This window comes from Geotrypetes seraphini, chromosome 10, assembly GCF_902459505.1.
Source record: "Geotrypetes seraphini chromosome 10, aGeoSer1.1, whole genome shotgun sequence".
Lineage (NCBI taxonomy): Eukaryota > Metazoa > Chordata > Amphibia > Gymnophiona > Dermophiidae > Geotrypetes > Geotrypetes seraphini.
The window spans coordinates 35,769,438-35,786,688 of record NC_047093.1 but is presented as its reverse complement, the minus strand read 5'-3'; the positions used below and the strand labels follow the sequence as shown (position 1 = coordinate 35,786,688).

Below are 17,251 nucleotides of genomic sequence, written 5' to 3'. Positions count from 1 at the left end.
GATAGGGAGTCCAAGGAGAACACCCACAAGGCCAGAGGGTGAGCTGAAGGGACCAATAGGGACAGAGCCCGACACTAAAATTCTAAGTGAGAATAGCATTAAACACATTTTAGAGCTATGCTGTAAAGACTAGTATAAGGCTGCTGGTGGCAGAACAGGCCTAGTTTACAGAACTTCCCTCCACTTGACCATTCTGAACAAATAATGGAAGCAATGACGTAGCGAGGGTGGGGAGGCACTCGAGGCAGAAGCACCCCCCCTTCCCCTCTTCTCTGCCCCCTCCCCGCCGCATACACTCCCCTCCCCCCTTACCTGTTTAGCTCCCCGGTGGAAGCAGCATCTCTTAACATGCTGCCCACACCAGCGTCGGCTCTCCCTCTGATGTCACTTCCCAGTTGCGGGACCTGGAAGTAATGTCAAGGGGGCCAGAGCGAGCAGTAGGTTGGAGCTGCTGCTTGCTGGCAAAGAGCTGGAGGTATGTGGCGGGGAATTGAAGGCGCGCGTGCGGTGGGAAGGAGCGAGGGGAAGGGGATGAGAGCTGCTAGCGCCCCCAAGACAGCGCCCAGGGACGGTCCGCCCCCTGCCTCCCCCTTTACTACACCACTGAATAGCAGCTACTTCCCAAATTCACAGTATAAAGTTGAAGAATTTATAAAATACATACACTCCCACCATTTGCACGGCACCTCTATCAAACTTCGCCCCTTCTCCTCCTCCACGTACATACAACACTATCAAACTTCACCCCTTCTCCTCCCTTCCCCTCTGCCACGTACACACAACACTCTATCAAACTTTGCCCCTTCTCCTCCCTTCCCCTCTGCCACGTACACACAACACTCTATCAAACTTCGCCCCTTCTCCTCCCTTCCCCTCTGCCACGTACACACAACACTATCAAACTTCGCCCCTTCTCCTCCGCCACGTACACACAACACTCTATCAAACTTTGCTCCTTATCCTCCCTTTCTCTCTGCCACGTACACACAACACTCTATCAAACTTCGCCCCTTCTCCTCCCTTCCCCTCTGCCACATACACACAACACTCTATCAAACTTCGCCCCTTCTCCTCCGCCACGTACACACAACACTCTATCAAACTTCGCCCCTTCTCCTCCCTTCCCCTCTGCCACGTACACACAACACTCTATCAAACTTTGCCCCTTCTCCTCTGCCACGTACACACAACACTCTATCAAACTTCGCCCCTTCTCCTCCCTTCCCCTATGCCACGTACACACAACACTATCAAACTTCACCCCTTCTCCTCCGCCACGTACACACAACACTATCAAACTTCACCCCTTCTCCTCCCTTTCCTTCCACCACGTACACACAACACTCTATCAAACTTCACCCCTTCTCTTCCCTTCTGCCACGTACACACATCTACTATTGCAAGTGCATTGCTGGCATGATAGCACATAAAGAGAATGTTATGTGATCATAAAACTTTAACAAAGAGAAACAAAAGCAGAATTAGTGTTTGATCCATTTTCAGTATGACACCTATGCAGTCTAAAATCAACTGCTCTTTGTGATTTTAAAGGTGAGTACACATACAGTGAAAACCTTCCTTCTTCCCTACCTCACCATGCTTGCCCCTCTCAGCACTGGACAAAAGATAACATGTCAAAACAGCAGTCTACTCTGATAGATCCCTGAGCCAAAGCCTTTGTGTACTGTGGGCTGACTGAGCTGCAGGAAGTGATCTCAAACTACATTCCATTTTTTTTTTTTAGCTGTCTTGTCCTGTCATGCCCGCCCCCTTGTTTCGACTCCTCAGTTCTTGGCTTTGCAGCACTGGCACAGGTCCCAAATACTTTCCTGATAATGTTGCTACTTTTCAGGGCAGTTACAAGGCACCTGTCCAGAAGGGAGGGTACCCCCATTTTGTTGGGGGTGTGGTTTTTGCACATTATGCCCCGTGAGTCCAAAGAAATCCAAATTGAAGCTGAAAAAAATGAGGTTAGAATTGAATATGTCTTGTGCTATGAGTAGGAAAACAAGAAGACAGGACAGAGAAGACAATCTCTAGAGCCCTGCAGTGATGTTCAGTACAGCGCTGCATACGTCTAGATTGGTAGATATGGGCAAGGCCAACTCAAGGCATTGTGGTGCCAAGAGTCAACTTTTACTTTTGCACCCCCATCTTTGGGACAGTCTTTCAGTATGAGCTGCCTACTAGGTGTGGTCAATAGTGGGTTGTTGGTTTTTTTTTTTTTTTAATAAAGGTTATTCTTTCATTTTAATTGGTAGAAAAAAGCAACCATACCTATGAACATAAGAATAGCAATACTGGGTCAGATCAAAGGTCCATCTAGCCCAATATCCTGTTTCCAACAGTGGTCAATCCAGAAACCTAAATAGTAGCAAAGTTCCATGCTACCTATCCCAGGGCAAGCAGTGGCTTCCCCCTTCCCCATGTCTATCTCAATAGCAGACTATGGACTTTTCCTCCAGGAACTTGTCAAAGCCTTTTTTAAACCCAGATATGCTAACCACTGTTACCACATCCTGAGGCAACAAGTTCCAGAGCTTAACTATTTGTTGAGTAAAACTGTGGTACCCATACAGATGACACTTAACCAAGATGCCTTACCAAAACATTCACTCACTCCAGTATTGAGACGAGGTTATTGAACATATGTCTCCAGTCCTTCTTATTTTTCAATATTGACTTGCCAAAACACCTGCATTATCTCTGTTTTTGCTGCTAAGTCCAAAAAAATCTATGCACCAGGGACCACAGACAGGGGCATTATCTGTGATGTCCCATATCTGTCATGTTTTTCCCCCCCCTTAATTCCTACATAATTGCTGTATAACCTTTAGATTCTGAGAAATGAGTGCTGTCTGAGGCTCTGCTTTCCATAGACCACTGAGCATCTTTTTTGATGTTTTGTTTGTTTTCCAGGAGACTTTGGAAGAAAGGTTAGTGCAGGGGTGGGCAACTCCGATCCTCGAGGGCCGGAATCCTGTCGGGTTTTCAGAATTTCCCCAATGAATATGCATTGAAAGCAGTGCATGCAACAAGATCTCATTTATATTCATTGAACTTACATAAATAGAAAGAGCTATACTTTAATATAAATAAATTTATTATTGCCACTATCCCAAATAAAGTGCTCACAAATTTATTGCTTTCTATAAAATACCTATACAAACACCTTTTCCACATACAATTCATGCCTTATAAATATATTAAAACATTCACAATCTATCCAACCACCTTGCTAAAAGTCCAGTCATCAAGTGCATCAAAGTCTGTATGATATACTACTATATCGTCAATCCTGTAAAAGGAGCCCTATATCTTCAATCCTGTGTTCTTTTTCTTTTCCCAATTATCTTCTTTCTGTTATAGTCCTCCTTCATGCATCATACTGCAATCTTCAAAAATCAGAACAGACACGCCCTACACAGGTCTGTGTTTCGCCGTTCGGCGTCATCGGGGGCTTTAGATTGTTCCCAACTTCAGATACAATATATGACATGTGAAGTTGGGAACAATCTAAAGCCCCCGATGACGCCGAACGGCGAAACACAGACCTGTGTAGGGCGTGTCTGTTCAGATTTTTGAAGATTGCAGTATGATGCATGAAGGAGGACTATAACAGAAAGAAGATAATTGGGAAAAGAAAAAAGAAAATGAACACAGGATTGAAGATATAGGGCTCCTTTTACGAAGGCGCGTTAGCAATTTAACGCGCGTAATAGTGCGCGCTAAACCGCCGGCCCCGCTGGCCGCTACCGCCTCTTTTTAAGCAGGCGGTAGTTTTTCAAGCTAGCGCGGGGGTTAGCGCGTGATGAAAAGTCACCCGCGTTAAACCCGCTAACGCGCCTTCGTAAAAGGAGCCCTTAGTAGTACATCATACAGACTTTGATGCACGTTATGATTGGACTTTTAGCAAGGTGGTTGGGTAGATTGTGAATGTTTTAATATATTTATAAGGCATGAATTGTATGTGGAGAAGGTGTTGTATAGGTATTTTATAGAAAGCAATAAATTTGTGAACACTTTATTTGGGATAGTGGCAATAGTAATTTATTTATATTAAAGTATAGCTCTTTCTATTTATGTAAGTTATATGTTAATTTATGAGGGCTATTGAAGTGATATTATAAATCCCGCTGTCTTTTTTTTTTTTTTTAATAGATGTAGATTCATTGGAGAAATCCTGAAAACGCGACAGGATTCTGGCCCTCGAGGACCGGAATTGCCCACCCCTGGCTTAGTGTCAGTGGTGTGTGCGTTCAGAGAGCCCAACCAAAGTAAAGAAACAATGGTCCAACTGTCTGCAGTGAAAAACAATCCAGAGCAAGCAAAACAAAAAACTGCAGACTTTGTACACGATGCAGGCAGACTTTATTTATAACAAAATAAAACATTAGATTAAAAACCTTTTACCAGGCAAGGGACCCAACACGGTCCGTGTTTCGTGTAATCTTCATCAGGGGTCCAATAAGTGACGTGCTGAGGAAATCGGAAACGCTGGTGACACGCTGAAAGTGCTGCCGAAGTGTCACCAGCGTTTCAGATTTCCTCAGCACGTCACTTATTGGACCCCTGATGAAGATTACACGAAACACGGACCGTGTTGGGTCCCTTGCCTGGTAAAAGGTTTTTAATCTAATGTTTTATTTTGTTATAAATAAAGTCTGCCTGCATCGTGTACAAAGTCTGCAGTTTTTTGTTTTGCTTGCTCTCGTGTGCGTTCAGAGTACATCTGTTGGCAGATTTCCTGCACCCCCATTTCTATGCACATGTTACGGGTAACAATGCCCTTGTGTCCAGCTGTCACTTTGGTCACTGAAAAGGGTTGACATAAGAGCAAGTTTTGGAATAATAAAGACAGAAAATATATCATAAATACCAGCCTTTTGTCAGAAGAACACTGGACATGTACAATAACTCAAAGCCATTTTTATTTACCCATTAATAGAGCAAAGCTATGAGGAACTACCTAAGGGGGTTTTTTTTTTTTTACTAAGGGCTTTTATTCTATGTTTCATTTTTTGCCAATGTGCAAATGTTAACCTTAGCATGCTGCTACTAAAAAAAAAAAAAAAAAAAATATGACCACGGGAGTTCTTACCACCTCATATTTAAGAGACATTTAGGGCTCCCTGAGTTATGCATGCGATAACCAGTTAGCATGGTGCTACTGTAGATATCGTATGCCAGTTGATTAGGACATCCATGCCCATTCTCCATTCCAACATGACCCCTCCCCCCAAAATTGCAAAACAATAATTGGCGTGAACAGATGCCAAAACTAAAGCTGAACGCTTTCATGAATCTCGCTTTAGGCTACTTTTGTTGCGTTGATACTAATAACATCACTTATTGCCTGGACATGCCATTTAAAGGTCAATGCAGATATAAATAATAATAAAGCTTTATGTATATCCTGTCCTACCTTTTCATTTCTAGACTGTATACAGTAGTAGAAAAGTACAAATATCAACTTATCTAGCTATATCTAGAGAAGATACAAAAAGTAATATAATATATTTTCCCATAAACCAAATCTTAACCAATATATTTTTGAAATAGCCAAGATTTTTGATGCTTACGAAATTGTAAGTAATTTTGTTGTTAATCTAAAAGAAGTTCATTCCACATTTTAGCAGCTACAAGAGGAAGATTAAGCTCAAAAATATGGGGCTTATAATCAAAACCTAAATGTGTCTAAAAACCCGCCTAAAAGACAGGCTGTCCAAGTGCCGATCATCAAACCGAATTTCTGGACATATTGAAGAACTTTTTAAGCCTTTGAATCCCACTGTGCACCCAGAGTTGAAAGGGGCGTTTCTGTAGGATTGAACATAAGAACATAAGCAATGCCTCTGCTGGGTCAGACCTGAGGTCCATCGTGCCCAGCAGTCCGCTCATGTGGCGGCCCAACAGGTCCAGGACCTGTGCAGAAATCCTCTATTTATACCCTTCTATCCCCTTTTCCAGCAGGAAACTGTCCAATCCTTTCTTAAACCCCAGTACCGTACTCTGCCCTATTACGTCCTCTGGAAGCACATTCCAGGTGTCCACCACACGTTGGGTAAAGAAGAACTTCCTAGCATTCGTTTTGAATCTATTCCCTTTCAACTTTTCTGAATGCCCTCTTGTTCTTTTATTATTCAAAAGTTTGAAGAATCTGTCCCTCTCTACTCTCTCTATGCCCTTCTTGTAAGTCTCTATCATATCCCCTCTAAGTCTCCTCTTCTCCAGGGAAAAGAGCCCCAGTTTCTCCAATCTTTCTCTATCTATCTCTCTCTATCTCTCTCTCTTTCTTTCTTTCTCTCTCTATTTCTCTCTGTCTCCCTTTCTCTCTTTCTGTCCCTCTCTACTCTCTCTCTATGCCCTTCATGATCTTATAAGTCTCTTATCATATCCCCTCTAAGTCTCCTCTTCTCCAGGGAAAAGAGACCCAGTTTCTCCGGAGAAGAGGAGACTTAGAGGGGATATGATAGAGACTTATTAGATCATGAAGGGCGTAGAGAGGATTGGTTAGGGCATTTGGGTGGTATGTGGGCAATTGGGTGGTATGTGGGCAAACCTACACTTAGGGCTCCTTTATTAAGCTGCGCTAGCGGTTTTAGCGCACGCATAGCGCGTGCTACACGCTAATGCCTACATAGAGCTGGCGTTAGCATTTTCTGTGTAGCGCGGGGGTTAGCGTGCGCTAAAAACGCTGGCGCAGCTTAGTAAAAGTTTCCCTTAGTCGTCCTGCAGGGATAATCGAATGTTTTACTAGATTTCCTTGACGAAACATATACGTTGTGAGTTAAGACAAGACGCTACAGAGACAAATTAAAGACTCCCATACACTCCCCCCCCCCCATGTTTACTGATCCCGTCGCACCCCCACAAAGTTTAGAATAAAAACATACACACCTATCTCCAGAACATCAGCGCCTAATATAGAAAAGCCTATTAGAGCTGCACAGAGGTGTCTTAAGTAGCCTGGGGGTTGGTCTAGTGAACCATAGAGAGGAGGAATCGGGCCCATAAGCCACTCTAACCACTACATTTATGATAAAAAAATATGGGGCCACCAAACCCCCCCAAAACCCTACTGTACAGCCATATAGGTGCCGCCTGCAACCATAAGGACTATTGGGGTTGTAGACAGGTGGGTATAGTGGATTTTGTGGGGGAGGGGCGGTCATCATAATCTATAAGAGAGTTCTGGTGAGATGTTTATATGGCACCCTTTATGTGAAGTTCACAGCACTGCCCTCTAAGGTGCCCCACTGCTCTGTTGCCATGCCCCTTAATCATTTCCTGCAAAAGTGCAGAAACTTTTTGAAGAACCCTCATACAAATCAATAATAGGATAGAAGAAATAAAGTACGGTATAACAAATGAAGAGAAAAAAAAAGACTTTGTAATTCGTCTGCTAGAACTATCACTGCCACTACACTTGTCCCTGTAGTGCTGCGAGATGCCGGTTTGGAGTAGAGGTGCCAGCGCCAGCTGACTGCTTACAGGACATGCCTCTCCTCCTCGCTGGCGCCTCTGCTCCTTCTCCTCACCTCTCCTTCTGCATCACCCCCCACTGGTGGCAATAGGAGGCTGGAAGACATCCGCGCATCCGCAGACATTGACATGTTGATATCATGCTTTCGTATGACATCTTCACATTGACGTCCACGCATTTCCAGGTGCCCTCCAGCCACAGCCGCAAGATGAGTGCGCCACACCTTAAAAAAGTTTGCGAAGCGCTGATTTTCGCCCATCTGTGTCAACAGATGTGTGCACATGACTTGAAAATGGCATTTACACATGTTTTTTGCCACCTAACTCAAGGATGTGGAGAAGTGGCCTAATGGTTATTGAGTTGGGCTAAGACCCAGGGGAACCAGATTCAACTTCCTCTGCAATTCCTTGACCCCCTGAGCAAGTCACTTAACCTTCCATTACTCCACAAAAACATAGATTGTGAGCCCACAAGGGACAGAGAAAGTACCTTAAGTAAAACATAAGCTGCTTTGGTTGTACCACAGAAAAGAAGTATATCAAATGCATTGCCACCATTATAGAATTACAATCTACATGGTAGGGAAAGGGATTGGGATTTACACTTCTCCCTCCATATACATGGGAGTAGAGAATGACACGGGGAGCGATCCCCGCAGGGAGCCGCTGCGTGGCTGCGGTTTGGCTGCGGGTTATGGTGACTCCAAAGCCAAATCGCCGCAGACACGGGGACAAAAGTTTTCACCGCCCGCAAAAACGGTGAGAAGATTTGTCCCCGCAGGCCAATGTACCCCCTTCTAGGAACCGCTATTTACCTGTGTTTCACCGTGTTCGTGACCGGGTGTTTGATGTCTCCGCCATGTTGTCTGTCTCCTCCAACTCTCCATCCAACTTGCACGTTGCCGCATTGACTCCGCCCCCCAATATACTGGCTCCTCATTTGTCAGATCAAAGTAGGGGACCAATCGCTACTGCCGCACATGATATTTAATGGCTTGTAGTGCAGCAGTAGCGATTGTGATTTCGGAGCCGTGCAGAGGATTTGGATTTCGCAGCTTCTTGAAAACCTGAAAACTTCGTCGGTTACAAGCTGAGGTAAGGAAAGGAATGTTTGTGTAGTTATTAACTAATATTTAACTAAGTTTTAAACTTTTAAAGTTTTTAAGTTTTTAAGAATGTTTCCTTTATACGTAAATAAAGAAAAGTATATAAAATCGTACCCGTTTGAGGCTTTTATGTATGCAGCGGTGACGGTGACGGGGCGGTGAATGGGGTTGCAGTGGCGGTGACGGGGCGGTGAATGGGGTGGCAGTGGCGGTGACGGGGCGGTGAAGGGAATGGCGGTGACGGGGCGGTGCAGAGGATGGTGAGACGGGGACGGGGCGGTGACGGGGACCAATTTTTTCACCGTGTCATTCTCTACATGGGAGTTAGGGGCAGAGCCGGCCTGCAAATACTGAAAAACCGCGAATCACTTTTAGGGCCGACTCTGACCCACCCTTGCCTCCCTCCTGTATCCCGGGCCTCCCCAGACCTTATCTGGTAGTCTAGCGGTAACTTTCTACGCTCTTGCCCCGTGCAGAGCCTTCATCAAAATTGGCTGCCGTGAGTTCCTGTTGTAGTCTCTTGAGGCCACGGGAACCCGCGAGAGCCATTTTTGATGAAGGCTCTGCACGGGGCAGGAGCGTAAGGAAGATCGCTCCTGCCCCGCGTCACCGCTAGACTTCCAAGTAAGGTCTGGGGAGGTCCGGGACGCAGTGATTCACCCATAAAAACTAGGGGGAGGTCCGGGGCAAAACGCCACAAATAACTGAATCCGTGGGTACTAAATTTGTGGATTCAGAGGGAGAAGCGGGTATACCACCTTTTCTGTAGTCATACAACCACACTCAAAGCGATTTACATACAGGTACTTTAAGCATTTTCCTTATCTGTCCTGGTGGGCTCACAATCTAATGTACTTGGGGGCAATGGAGGATTTAAGTGACTTGCTCAGGGCCACAGGGAGCAGCGCAGAGTTTGAACCCATAACCTGAGGGTGCTGAGGCTGTAGCTCTGAGCACTGTGTCCACACTATCCTCGACTGAAAATCCACAAATAAAAGGATTTAGCAACAGCTTCTAACCATGGAATAGTGGGTCCTCTTCCTTTTGTGGGCGGGACAGCAGGGGGTTTCTCATATCCCTTCATGATTCATCAGCATATCCTTTCTCAACTGTGTCTTTCTCAATAGCTGCTTCTGAGATATATAAGCCTCCGCTATAAGGGCCATCCCTTGTACTTGCTCTGCAGGTTTTTGGTTTTTACATCCTGGAGGGAACATCAAAGCTTTCGGTGCTTATATGAAGCTGGAATTTTGAGAGGGGGGGGGGCGTGAAATGCACCACGGTTATTTAGGGCAGTTAAAAAGGTGTGTCACAGATTAGTGAGTCAACGCTTTCACAGTATTGCCACACAATGACTCTTTAATGGAAGAAGACACCAAGATCCCTTCCCTCAACACCTTCCCACAGAACATCTCCCTCTCCTCAACACAAATACACACACACACAGAGTCTTCTTATAATTGGTTCCAATGGGAAAAAGTGTGACATCTGATACTATGAAGAAATCCTCTGCTATTTGCAAAATACAGCTGAGAGCTGCCAGGCATGTGCTAAATAAACAAAGGAGCAGGACTTAAGTGTACACCTTGCAGTCTGCACCCAGAAAGCTAGTTCACTGGAGGCACAAGCCCATGGATTCGATATAGATGACCTAAGTTTGGGTACAGATCCAAGAAGCAGGTGAAAAATAATCAATTAGCTGCTAACAATTAATTATTGGACTTAATTGTCACTATTTAGAAATTATGCACAGATTTATATATTTAAACTGTTTATTGATTTTATAAAAACAGCTTATACAAAGTGCAACATTTTACATGAAACAGTAATGCCATCAAAAAGCACTTATACTATGTATGAAAACATGAAACAACCCTTCCCTCCCTCCCGTTAGTGCTGGATGTGCATGAAGAGAAATATCTCAAATCTGGTAGGGTTCCAGAAGATTCTATATTGAAAACTTTAAAGGTGTTTGACATAAGAATCTAATGGACCCCAAATCTCATTGAACTTTCGGGATTCACCCAATTTTTCTTCTAACATTCTCTCAAGCCGATAATAATAATAATAATAACTTTATTTTTCTATACCGCCATAGTCAGGTAACTTCTAGGCGGTTTACATTGTAAGAAGGCTGGACATTCAACGAATAACAAAAGGTCTTAATACAGTACAATAAGTCTACATACAATACAATACAGTGAGTCTAAATACAATGCAGTACAGTACAATATAGTGAGTCTAAATACAATATAATACAATAAGACTAAATACAATACCATACAATGAGTCTAAATACGATATAATAGGGTCGTGAATGGCATGCTGAACACTGGGATCTACACTTCTCCCTCCGTATTCGCAGTTTCTGCACTCACGGTTTCACATAATCGCGATTTTTCATCGGGTGACTCCGCCCCCCCCAAATTACATCATGATTAAAGTTCCTTTCCTTTTGCTGTAATGTAAAAAAAAGTTAAACTTTTACCAATAATCACTCTGCTTCCATGATTTCTCCTACAAAATCGAAGTTTCAAAACTTTTACCCTGAAAATCGCTGGTTCACATCGTGCACAGGGAAAAACGCTGCTTCCCAGCATGCATAGAGAAAATCGCTTGCCTGCTTAAAGCTTTCTGAATCGCTGCTTGCATGCTTAAAACTCTAAAAGCTGCCAAAAGCATTGTGAATCGCTGCTTGCCTACCCAAAAGCATTGTGAATCGCTGCTTGCATGCCCAAAAGCATTGTGAATCGCTGCTTGCCTGCCAAAAATATATCTGGGATATTGCCTCTCCTTCAGGAACAGGTCAGGTCTCCCACCATGGCTACAAAGCGCAAAAGTTCAAGTGCTACTGAAAGTGCTCCCAAAAGGGAGAAGAAGGTGAAAACCTTACAAGAAAAGGTAGAATTATTGGATATGCTTCAGAGAGTAAAGTCTTCCTCCGGTGTTGCTCGACACTATGGCATTAATGAGTCAACCGTTAGGTACATAAAAAAGAATAAAAACCAAATCCGTGAAGCTGTTGCGGCAGCTGCACCAGCAGGTGCAAAGAGATTAAATGTTGTGCAAGATGCCAATCTCTCTCGCACGGAAGCTGGAACATTTCTGTGGGTTCAGGATTGCTACAAATAGAGAATACCTATAGACTCTGTGATGATAAGAGGAAAGGCAAAGTCTTTGTATGACAACTTGAAGAGCAGGGAAGGTGGAATGTCACAATCCACCGACTTTCTGGCCAGTAAAGGGTGGTTTGATAAATTCCGTCACAGGTATGGCCTGCGTAATGTTAGAGTGACAGGAGAAGCAGCATCTGCCAACCAAGAGGCAGCTAGAGAGTTCCCTGCTACCGCAAATTATTGAAGAGAAGGGATATGAACCTGAGCAGGCTTTCAATGCCGATGAAACTGCTCTCTTTTGGAAGAAAATGCCACAGAGGACTTTCATTAGCAAAGAGGATAAGCGAGCACCAGGTTTCAAGGCTGCAAGGGATAGATTGACCATGCTGCTTTGCGCAAATGCAGTAGGCCATATGATAAAGCCAACCCCTGATTTATAAAGCCGCAAACCCCCGAGCCTTGAAGGGAAAAGATAAGTTCCAGCTGCCTGTTTACTGGATGAGCAACAAGAAGGCTTGGACAACAAGAGCTCTGTTCTTAGAGTGGTTTCATCAGTGTTTTGTGCCAGAAGTAAGAAAATACCTGGCCAATAAAGGAATGAAATTCAAGGTTCTCTTGGCATTGGACAATGCCCCTGGACACCCAGACTCGCATGAGTTCCACATAGAGGGTGTTGAGATCGTCTACTTGCCCCCCAACACAACATCTATCATCCAGCCTCTTGACCAGGGGGTAATAAGGACCTACAAAGCACACTACACACGGTATTCATTAGAGAGGATTGTCCACACTATGGATGAAGGCCACAACGTTGAAAACATCATGAAAAATTGGAAGGAATTTACGATTGCGGATGCAATCAAAATTATTGAAAGAGCGGTGAAAGCTGTCAAGCCAGAGACAGTGAACTTCTGCTGGAAAAATCTTTGGCCTGAATGTGTAAAAAGGGATATCAATGTAAATATCACAGAGCCAGTCTAAGAAATTATGGAAGGCATCATTGACTTGGCCAAGCAGGTGGGTGGGGAAGGCTTTGAAGATATGCATATGGAGGATATTCAAGACTTAATAGACACCAGATCAAATGAACTAACGGAAGATGATCTCATTGACCTGACCGCTCCTGAAGGAGAGGCAATACCAGATGAAAAGGAGGAAGGAGGAGTAGAAGAAGAGGTGCCAGAAGACAAGTTTACACTGGATAATATTGCAGAGGGCATACGCAGGTTCAATGGTGCGATTGACTTTTTCTATGACATCGACCCATCCATGGTACATACGTTAAAGGTGAGGGAGTTAGCGGAAGAAGCGATTTCTACATACAAAAATATATACAAAGAGATGATGAAGCAGAAGAGCCAGACAGAAATGGCATGTATTTCCCAAGGACACCTAGAGTCAGTGCCTCTCCATCCACTGCCTCACAATCTACCTCTTCCACCCATGAGAAGGCATCACCTTCATCTCTTCGTCTTCCTCGTACTGAAGACCCACTTCCACTGCCTGAGGAGGCCCCTGGTGCTCGCTTATCCTCTTCGTCTCCTCCTCCTGTAGTGCTTGTACTGGACGATGAGGATGAAGACACAATTATCTGCTTTGTCTCCTTCTCCTGTGGTAGTTGTACAGGACGATGAGGATGAAGACACTGCCTAATTATTGTACAGTATTCCAGTATTGCACTTTAAGTACAGTATTGAATATTTTTTTTTTTCCTTGTTTGGAAAGCAGTACTGTACTGTATTGAACTTTTTGTTTACCCTGAGATTATTACAGTACTTGTATTGTTTAATAAATATTGTTACAGTATTCAATAAATACAGTTAATATATACAGTACTGTATCGCTATTCCACCAACGTGAATATTTACTGTATAGTATTTAGTTGTAGTCCTTTTCATAAACCGCGAATATGAATTGTATTTGTTAATCGCGGTTTTAGTAACAAAACCGCTATCTTTTACAAAAAAAACGTGATTAACAAATAACAATTCATATTCGCGGCTATAGCTGGAACATAACCCTCACGAATACAGAGGGAGATATGTAATAGGTTTATCTTCTATGTGATATCATTGTTGGTCTCAAAGACCAAGCAGGCCTACGAGGTAGAGAATAACACGAGGACAAATTTTTCCCCATCCCCGCAGGAACTCAATTTCCCGTCCCCACAAGCTTTATCACTGTCCCTGCCCCATTCTTGTAAGCTCTGCCTTAACTGCACAAGTCTCGAACACTTATGCTTTTTAAACGTGTTTGAGGCTTGTGCAGATGAGGACAGAGCTTGCAGGAATGGGGCAGAGAAAAGAAAAGAACTTGCAAAGACAGGAAAATTGAGTTCCCGCAGGGATGGGGAAAAATTTGTCCCCGTGTCATTCTCTACTATGAGGGAAAGAATTATTGATAATCAACCTATTTGAACCCCAGGAGCAGAGACATAGCAAAGATAACCTAAAATATTTAAAGCAATTGAAGAGTTACTTTAAAAAAAAAAAAAAAAATTCAGAAAGAGGCATAGTGAAAGTAAAATGCATCATCCATAGGCAGGAGGTGCTAATACCTGGCGGTTTAGTGTCTATTAATTAGAGCAGATATGCATCCACTAATTGCTTACACCATGCAGCTCTGTGGCTGAGATGGTTATGTATTGGTGCACTCGGTGTTATAATCACAGAAAAAAATTATTAATCTAAATACTTCCAAGTGTAGCAATAACTCTTTTGTATTCTCACGTTGGAAGGAGAGGGAACATGTCTAAGCTGGCATTCAGGAGACAGATGTTTGGTCCACGTGGGTTGATTCTTATTCATAGAGAGCTTTATAGACACATAGTAACATAATGGCAGATAAAGGCCAAATGGCCAATCCAGTCAGCCCATCCGCAGCATCCACTATCTTCTCCTCTTCCTATTGGCTAAGGCTCTTTACACCTGCATTGTGATGTCATAGAACTTTCTGGTTATAGAAACATAGTTTCTATACAATTTGGTACAACACTAAACAGTCAGGTTGTTGGGTCTGAGCACTTTATTTATTATTTATATGATCTGTGAAAGTTGTTATATTTGAAGATACTGATCACAGACTTTGGAATTAACTCCCTCGGAGCTTTTTATTTGTAGAAACATATGATGGCAGATAAAGGCCCATCCAGTCTGCCCATCCGCAGTAATATGATAGATAATGGATATAAGATGCTTTTCTGTTGGTATTATACTCCATAGAAACATAGAGTATAAGAGAGGGCTGACAGCCCAACAAGTCTGCCCATTCAAGAACCCTCCCTCCCAGTACGATTGTGAGCTATGTATGGGAATGGATCAGATAAATGTTGGAGAGGATGTGTATTAGTAGGTACCTTTGAACATATTTGGTGGTATTGTATCAAAGCACAAAATTATTGGGATAAAATAACTTCCTTTATTGAGGCAGGACTAGGTATCCCGATCCCTAAGAATATGGAGTGCTGTCTGTTGAATAAGGGGCTAGATGCCCTGCCTTTGAAACATCAGACATGGATACATTTGATAATGACAGCAGGATGACTTGTCCTTGCATCTGCCTGGAAACAATCAGAATTACCAGTGTCACGAGTATTACTGTTTAAAGTTCAATATATACAGCAGATGTCTAAGTTAACTGCTCTTAGGAGAAACCAGATACAGAATTATAACATCATTTGGAGCGAATACGAAACTTGGATAAATTCCCAAAATGATAGTCCCCGTTGATTTTTAATATATAATTTTTTCTATATTTTATGAATCTCCTGCACACATCATAATGCCATTATACAGAACCATGGTGAGATCTCATTTGGAATACTGTGTGCAATTCTGGAGGCCACACTACCGAAAAGATGTGCTGAGAGTAGAGTCAGTGCAACGGATGGCCACCAGGATGGTCTCGGGGCTCAAGGATCTATCGTACGAGGAAAGGCTGAAAAATTTGCGGCTGTACTCGCTCGAGGAACGTAGGGAGAGAGGAGACATGATCGAGATGTTTAAGTATATCACCGGCCGTATCGAGATGGAAGAAGAGATTCTCTTTCTCAAAGGACCCTCGGCAACAAGAGGGTATCAGCTCAAACTCAGGGGCGGGAAATTTCATGGAGACACCAGGAAATATTTCTTCACCAAGAGAGTGGTTGATCCTTGGAACGAGCTCCCAGTGCAGGTGATCGAGGCAAACAGCGTGCAAGAATTTAAGAGCAAATGGGATGCCCATGTGGGATCCCTTAGAGCAGGGGTGTCCAATGTCGGTCCTCGAGGGCCGCAGTCCAGTCGGATTTTCAGGATTTCCCCAGTGAATATACATGAGGTCTATTTGCATGCACTGCTTTCATTGTATGCTAATAGATCTCATGCATATTCATTGGGGAAATCCTGAAAACCCGACTGGATTGCGGCCCTCGAGGACCGACATTGGACACCCCTGCCTTAGAGGGTTAAGCCAAGGGAACCTGTCACCAGGAGTGGGATCCCTAGGATAGTAGACTTGGGGGTGGGTCAGTAGAGTGGGCAGACCTGATGGGCTATGGCCCTTATCTGCCGTCATCTTCTATGTTTCTATGTTTCTATCCTCCTACCGGGGTGAGGGGAGGGAGGGATGGGAGGGCTGCGATATATTAGATATAAGATATATAATGTATTAATGTAATGCTTTTTATGCAAGTGTATATGTTAGATGTTTTTAAATGCTCTATTTCTCAATAAAAAAATAAAAATGAATTTCCAAAGGCAACTTCTTGGTCATGTGAGGTTTTAGTTATCAATGTGAGCTACTGTTAAGATGTGTTATCTTACCACTAACTCGAGATATTTGAACACAGGTCCCATTTAAATACAGTGTTACTTATAAGAAGTTAACAGTAGAATAATAATTCTTAAAAAGGTAGCGCGTGTTGATAACTTCTCCCTTCTTAATTGCAGGACAAAGAAATGCCTCTTGAAATTGAAATCACTGCTATCGTATGTAATAAAAGTGAGTCAAGTATGGGAAAATCAAACCATTGTGACATCACTAATGAGGTTGGCTCTTAGGCATTGGTAGAATGAAGCATTATGACATCACATCAGCTCTGGTTACCAGAGACTGAGGTTTATCACACTAAGGGGAAGAGTTACCAATGTGGGCTACCATTGTGAAATTTTAGTGCAGGTCCTGTTTTATACAATCAGACCTAATTACTAATAACTGAAGTTAACATATTAATGGTATCCCATGTTGATAATATCGTCCGTCCCTCCCTTTTAGACTATGTTTGTATTTTTAATAGATTGGTGATGATGCTTGCAACATGCCTGAATGATGAACAGCATATCATAAGAACTGCCATCTCCGGATCAGATCTTCGGTCCATCGAGTCCGGCGATCCGCACATGCGGAGGCCCAGTCAGGTGTACACCTGGTGTAATTTTAGTCACCCATATCCCTCTATGCCTCTCGTAAGGAGATGTGCATCTAATTTGCTTTTAAATCCTAGAACGGTGGATTCCGCAAAAACCTCCTCTGGGAGAGCATTCCAGGTGTCCACCACTTGTTGCG

At 43.4% G+C, this 17,251-nt stretch overlaps 1 protein-coding gene across 2 annotated transcripts in view; it reads left to right on the top strand.

Annotated features, from left to right (window-relative positions):
- SEPTIN9 (septin 9) overlaps positions 1–17,251 on the top strand; it is a 463,475-nt gene that overhangs the window by 15,863 nt on the left and 430,361 nt on the right. The window contains exon 1 of one of the 2 annotated variants that reach the window (XM_033960622.1): positions 16,636–16,687. The exons of the other annotated variant lie outside the window; for it this stretch is intronic. Within the exon in view, the coding sequence (XP_033816513.1) occupies positions 16,645–16,687 (43 nt within the window). The 5' untranslated portion in view covers positions 16,636–16,644. Of the gene's footprint in view, positions 1–16,635; positions 16,688–17,251 lie in introns of those variants that run through there. 2 annotated transcript variants of the gene reach the window in all.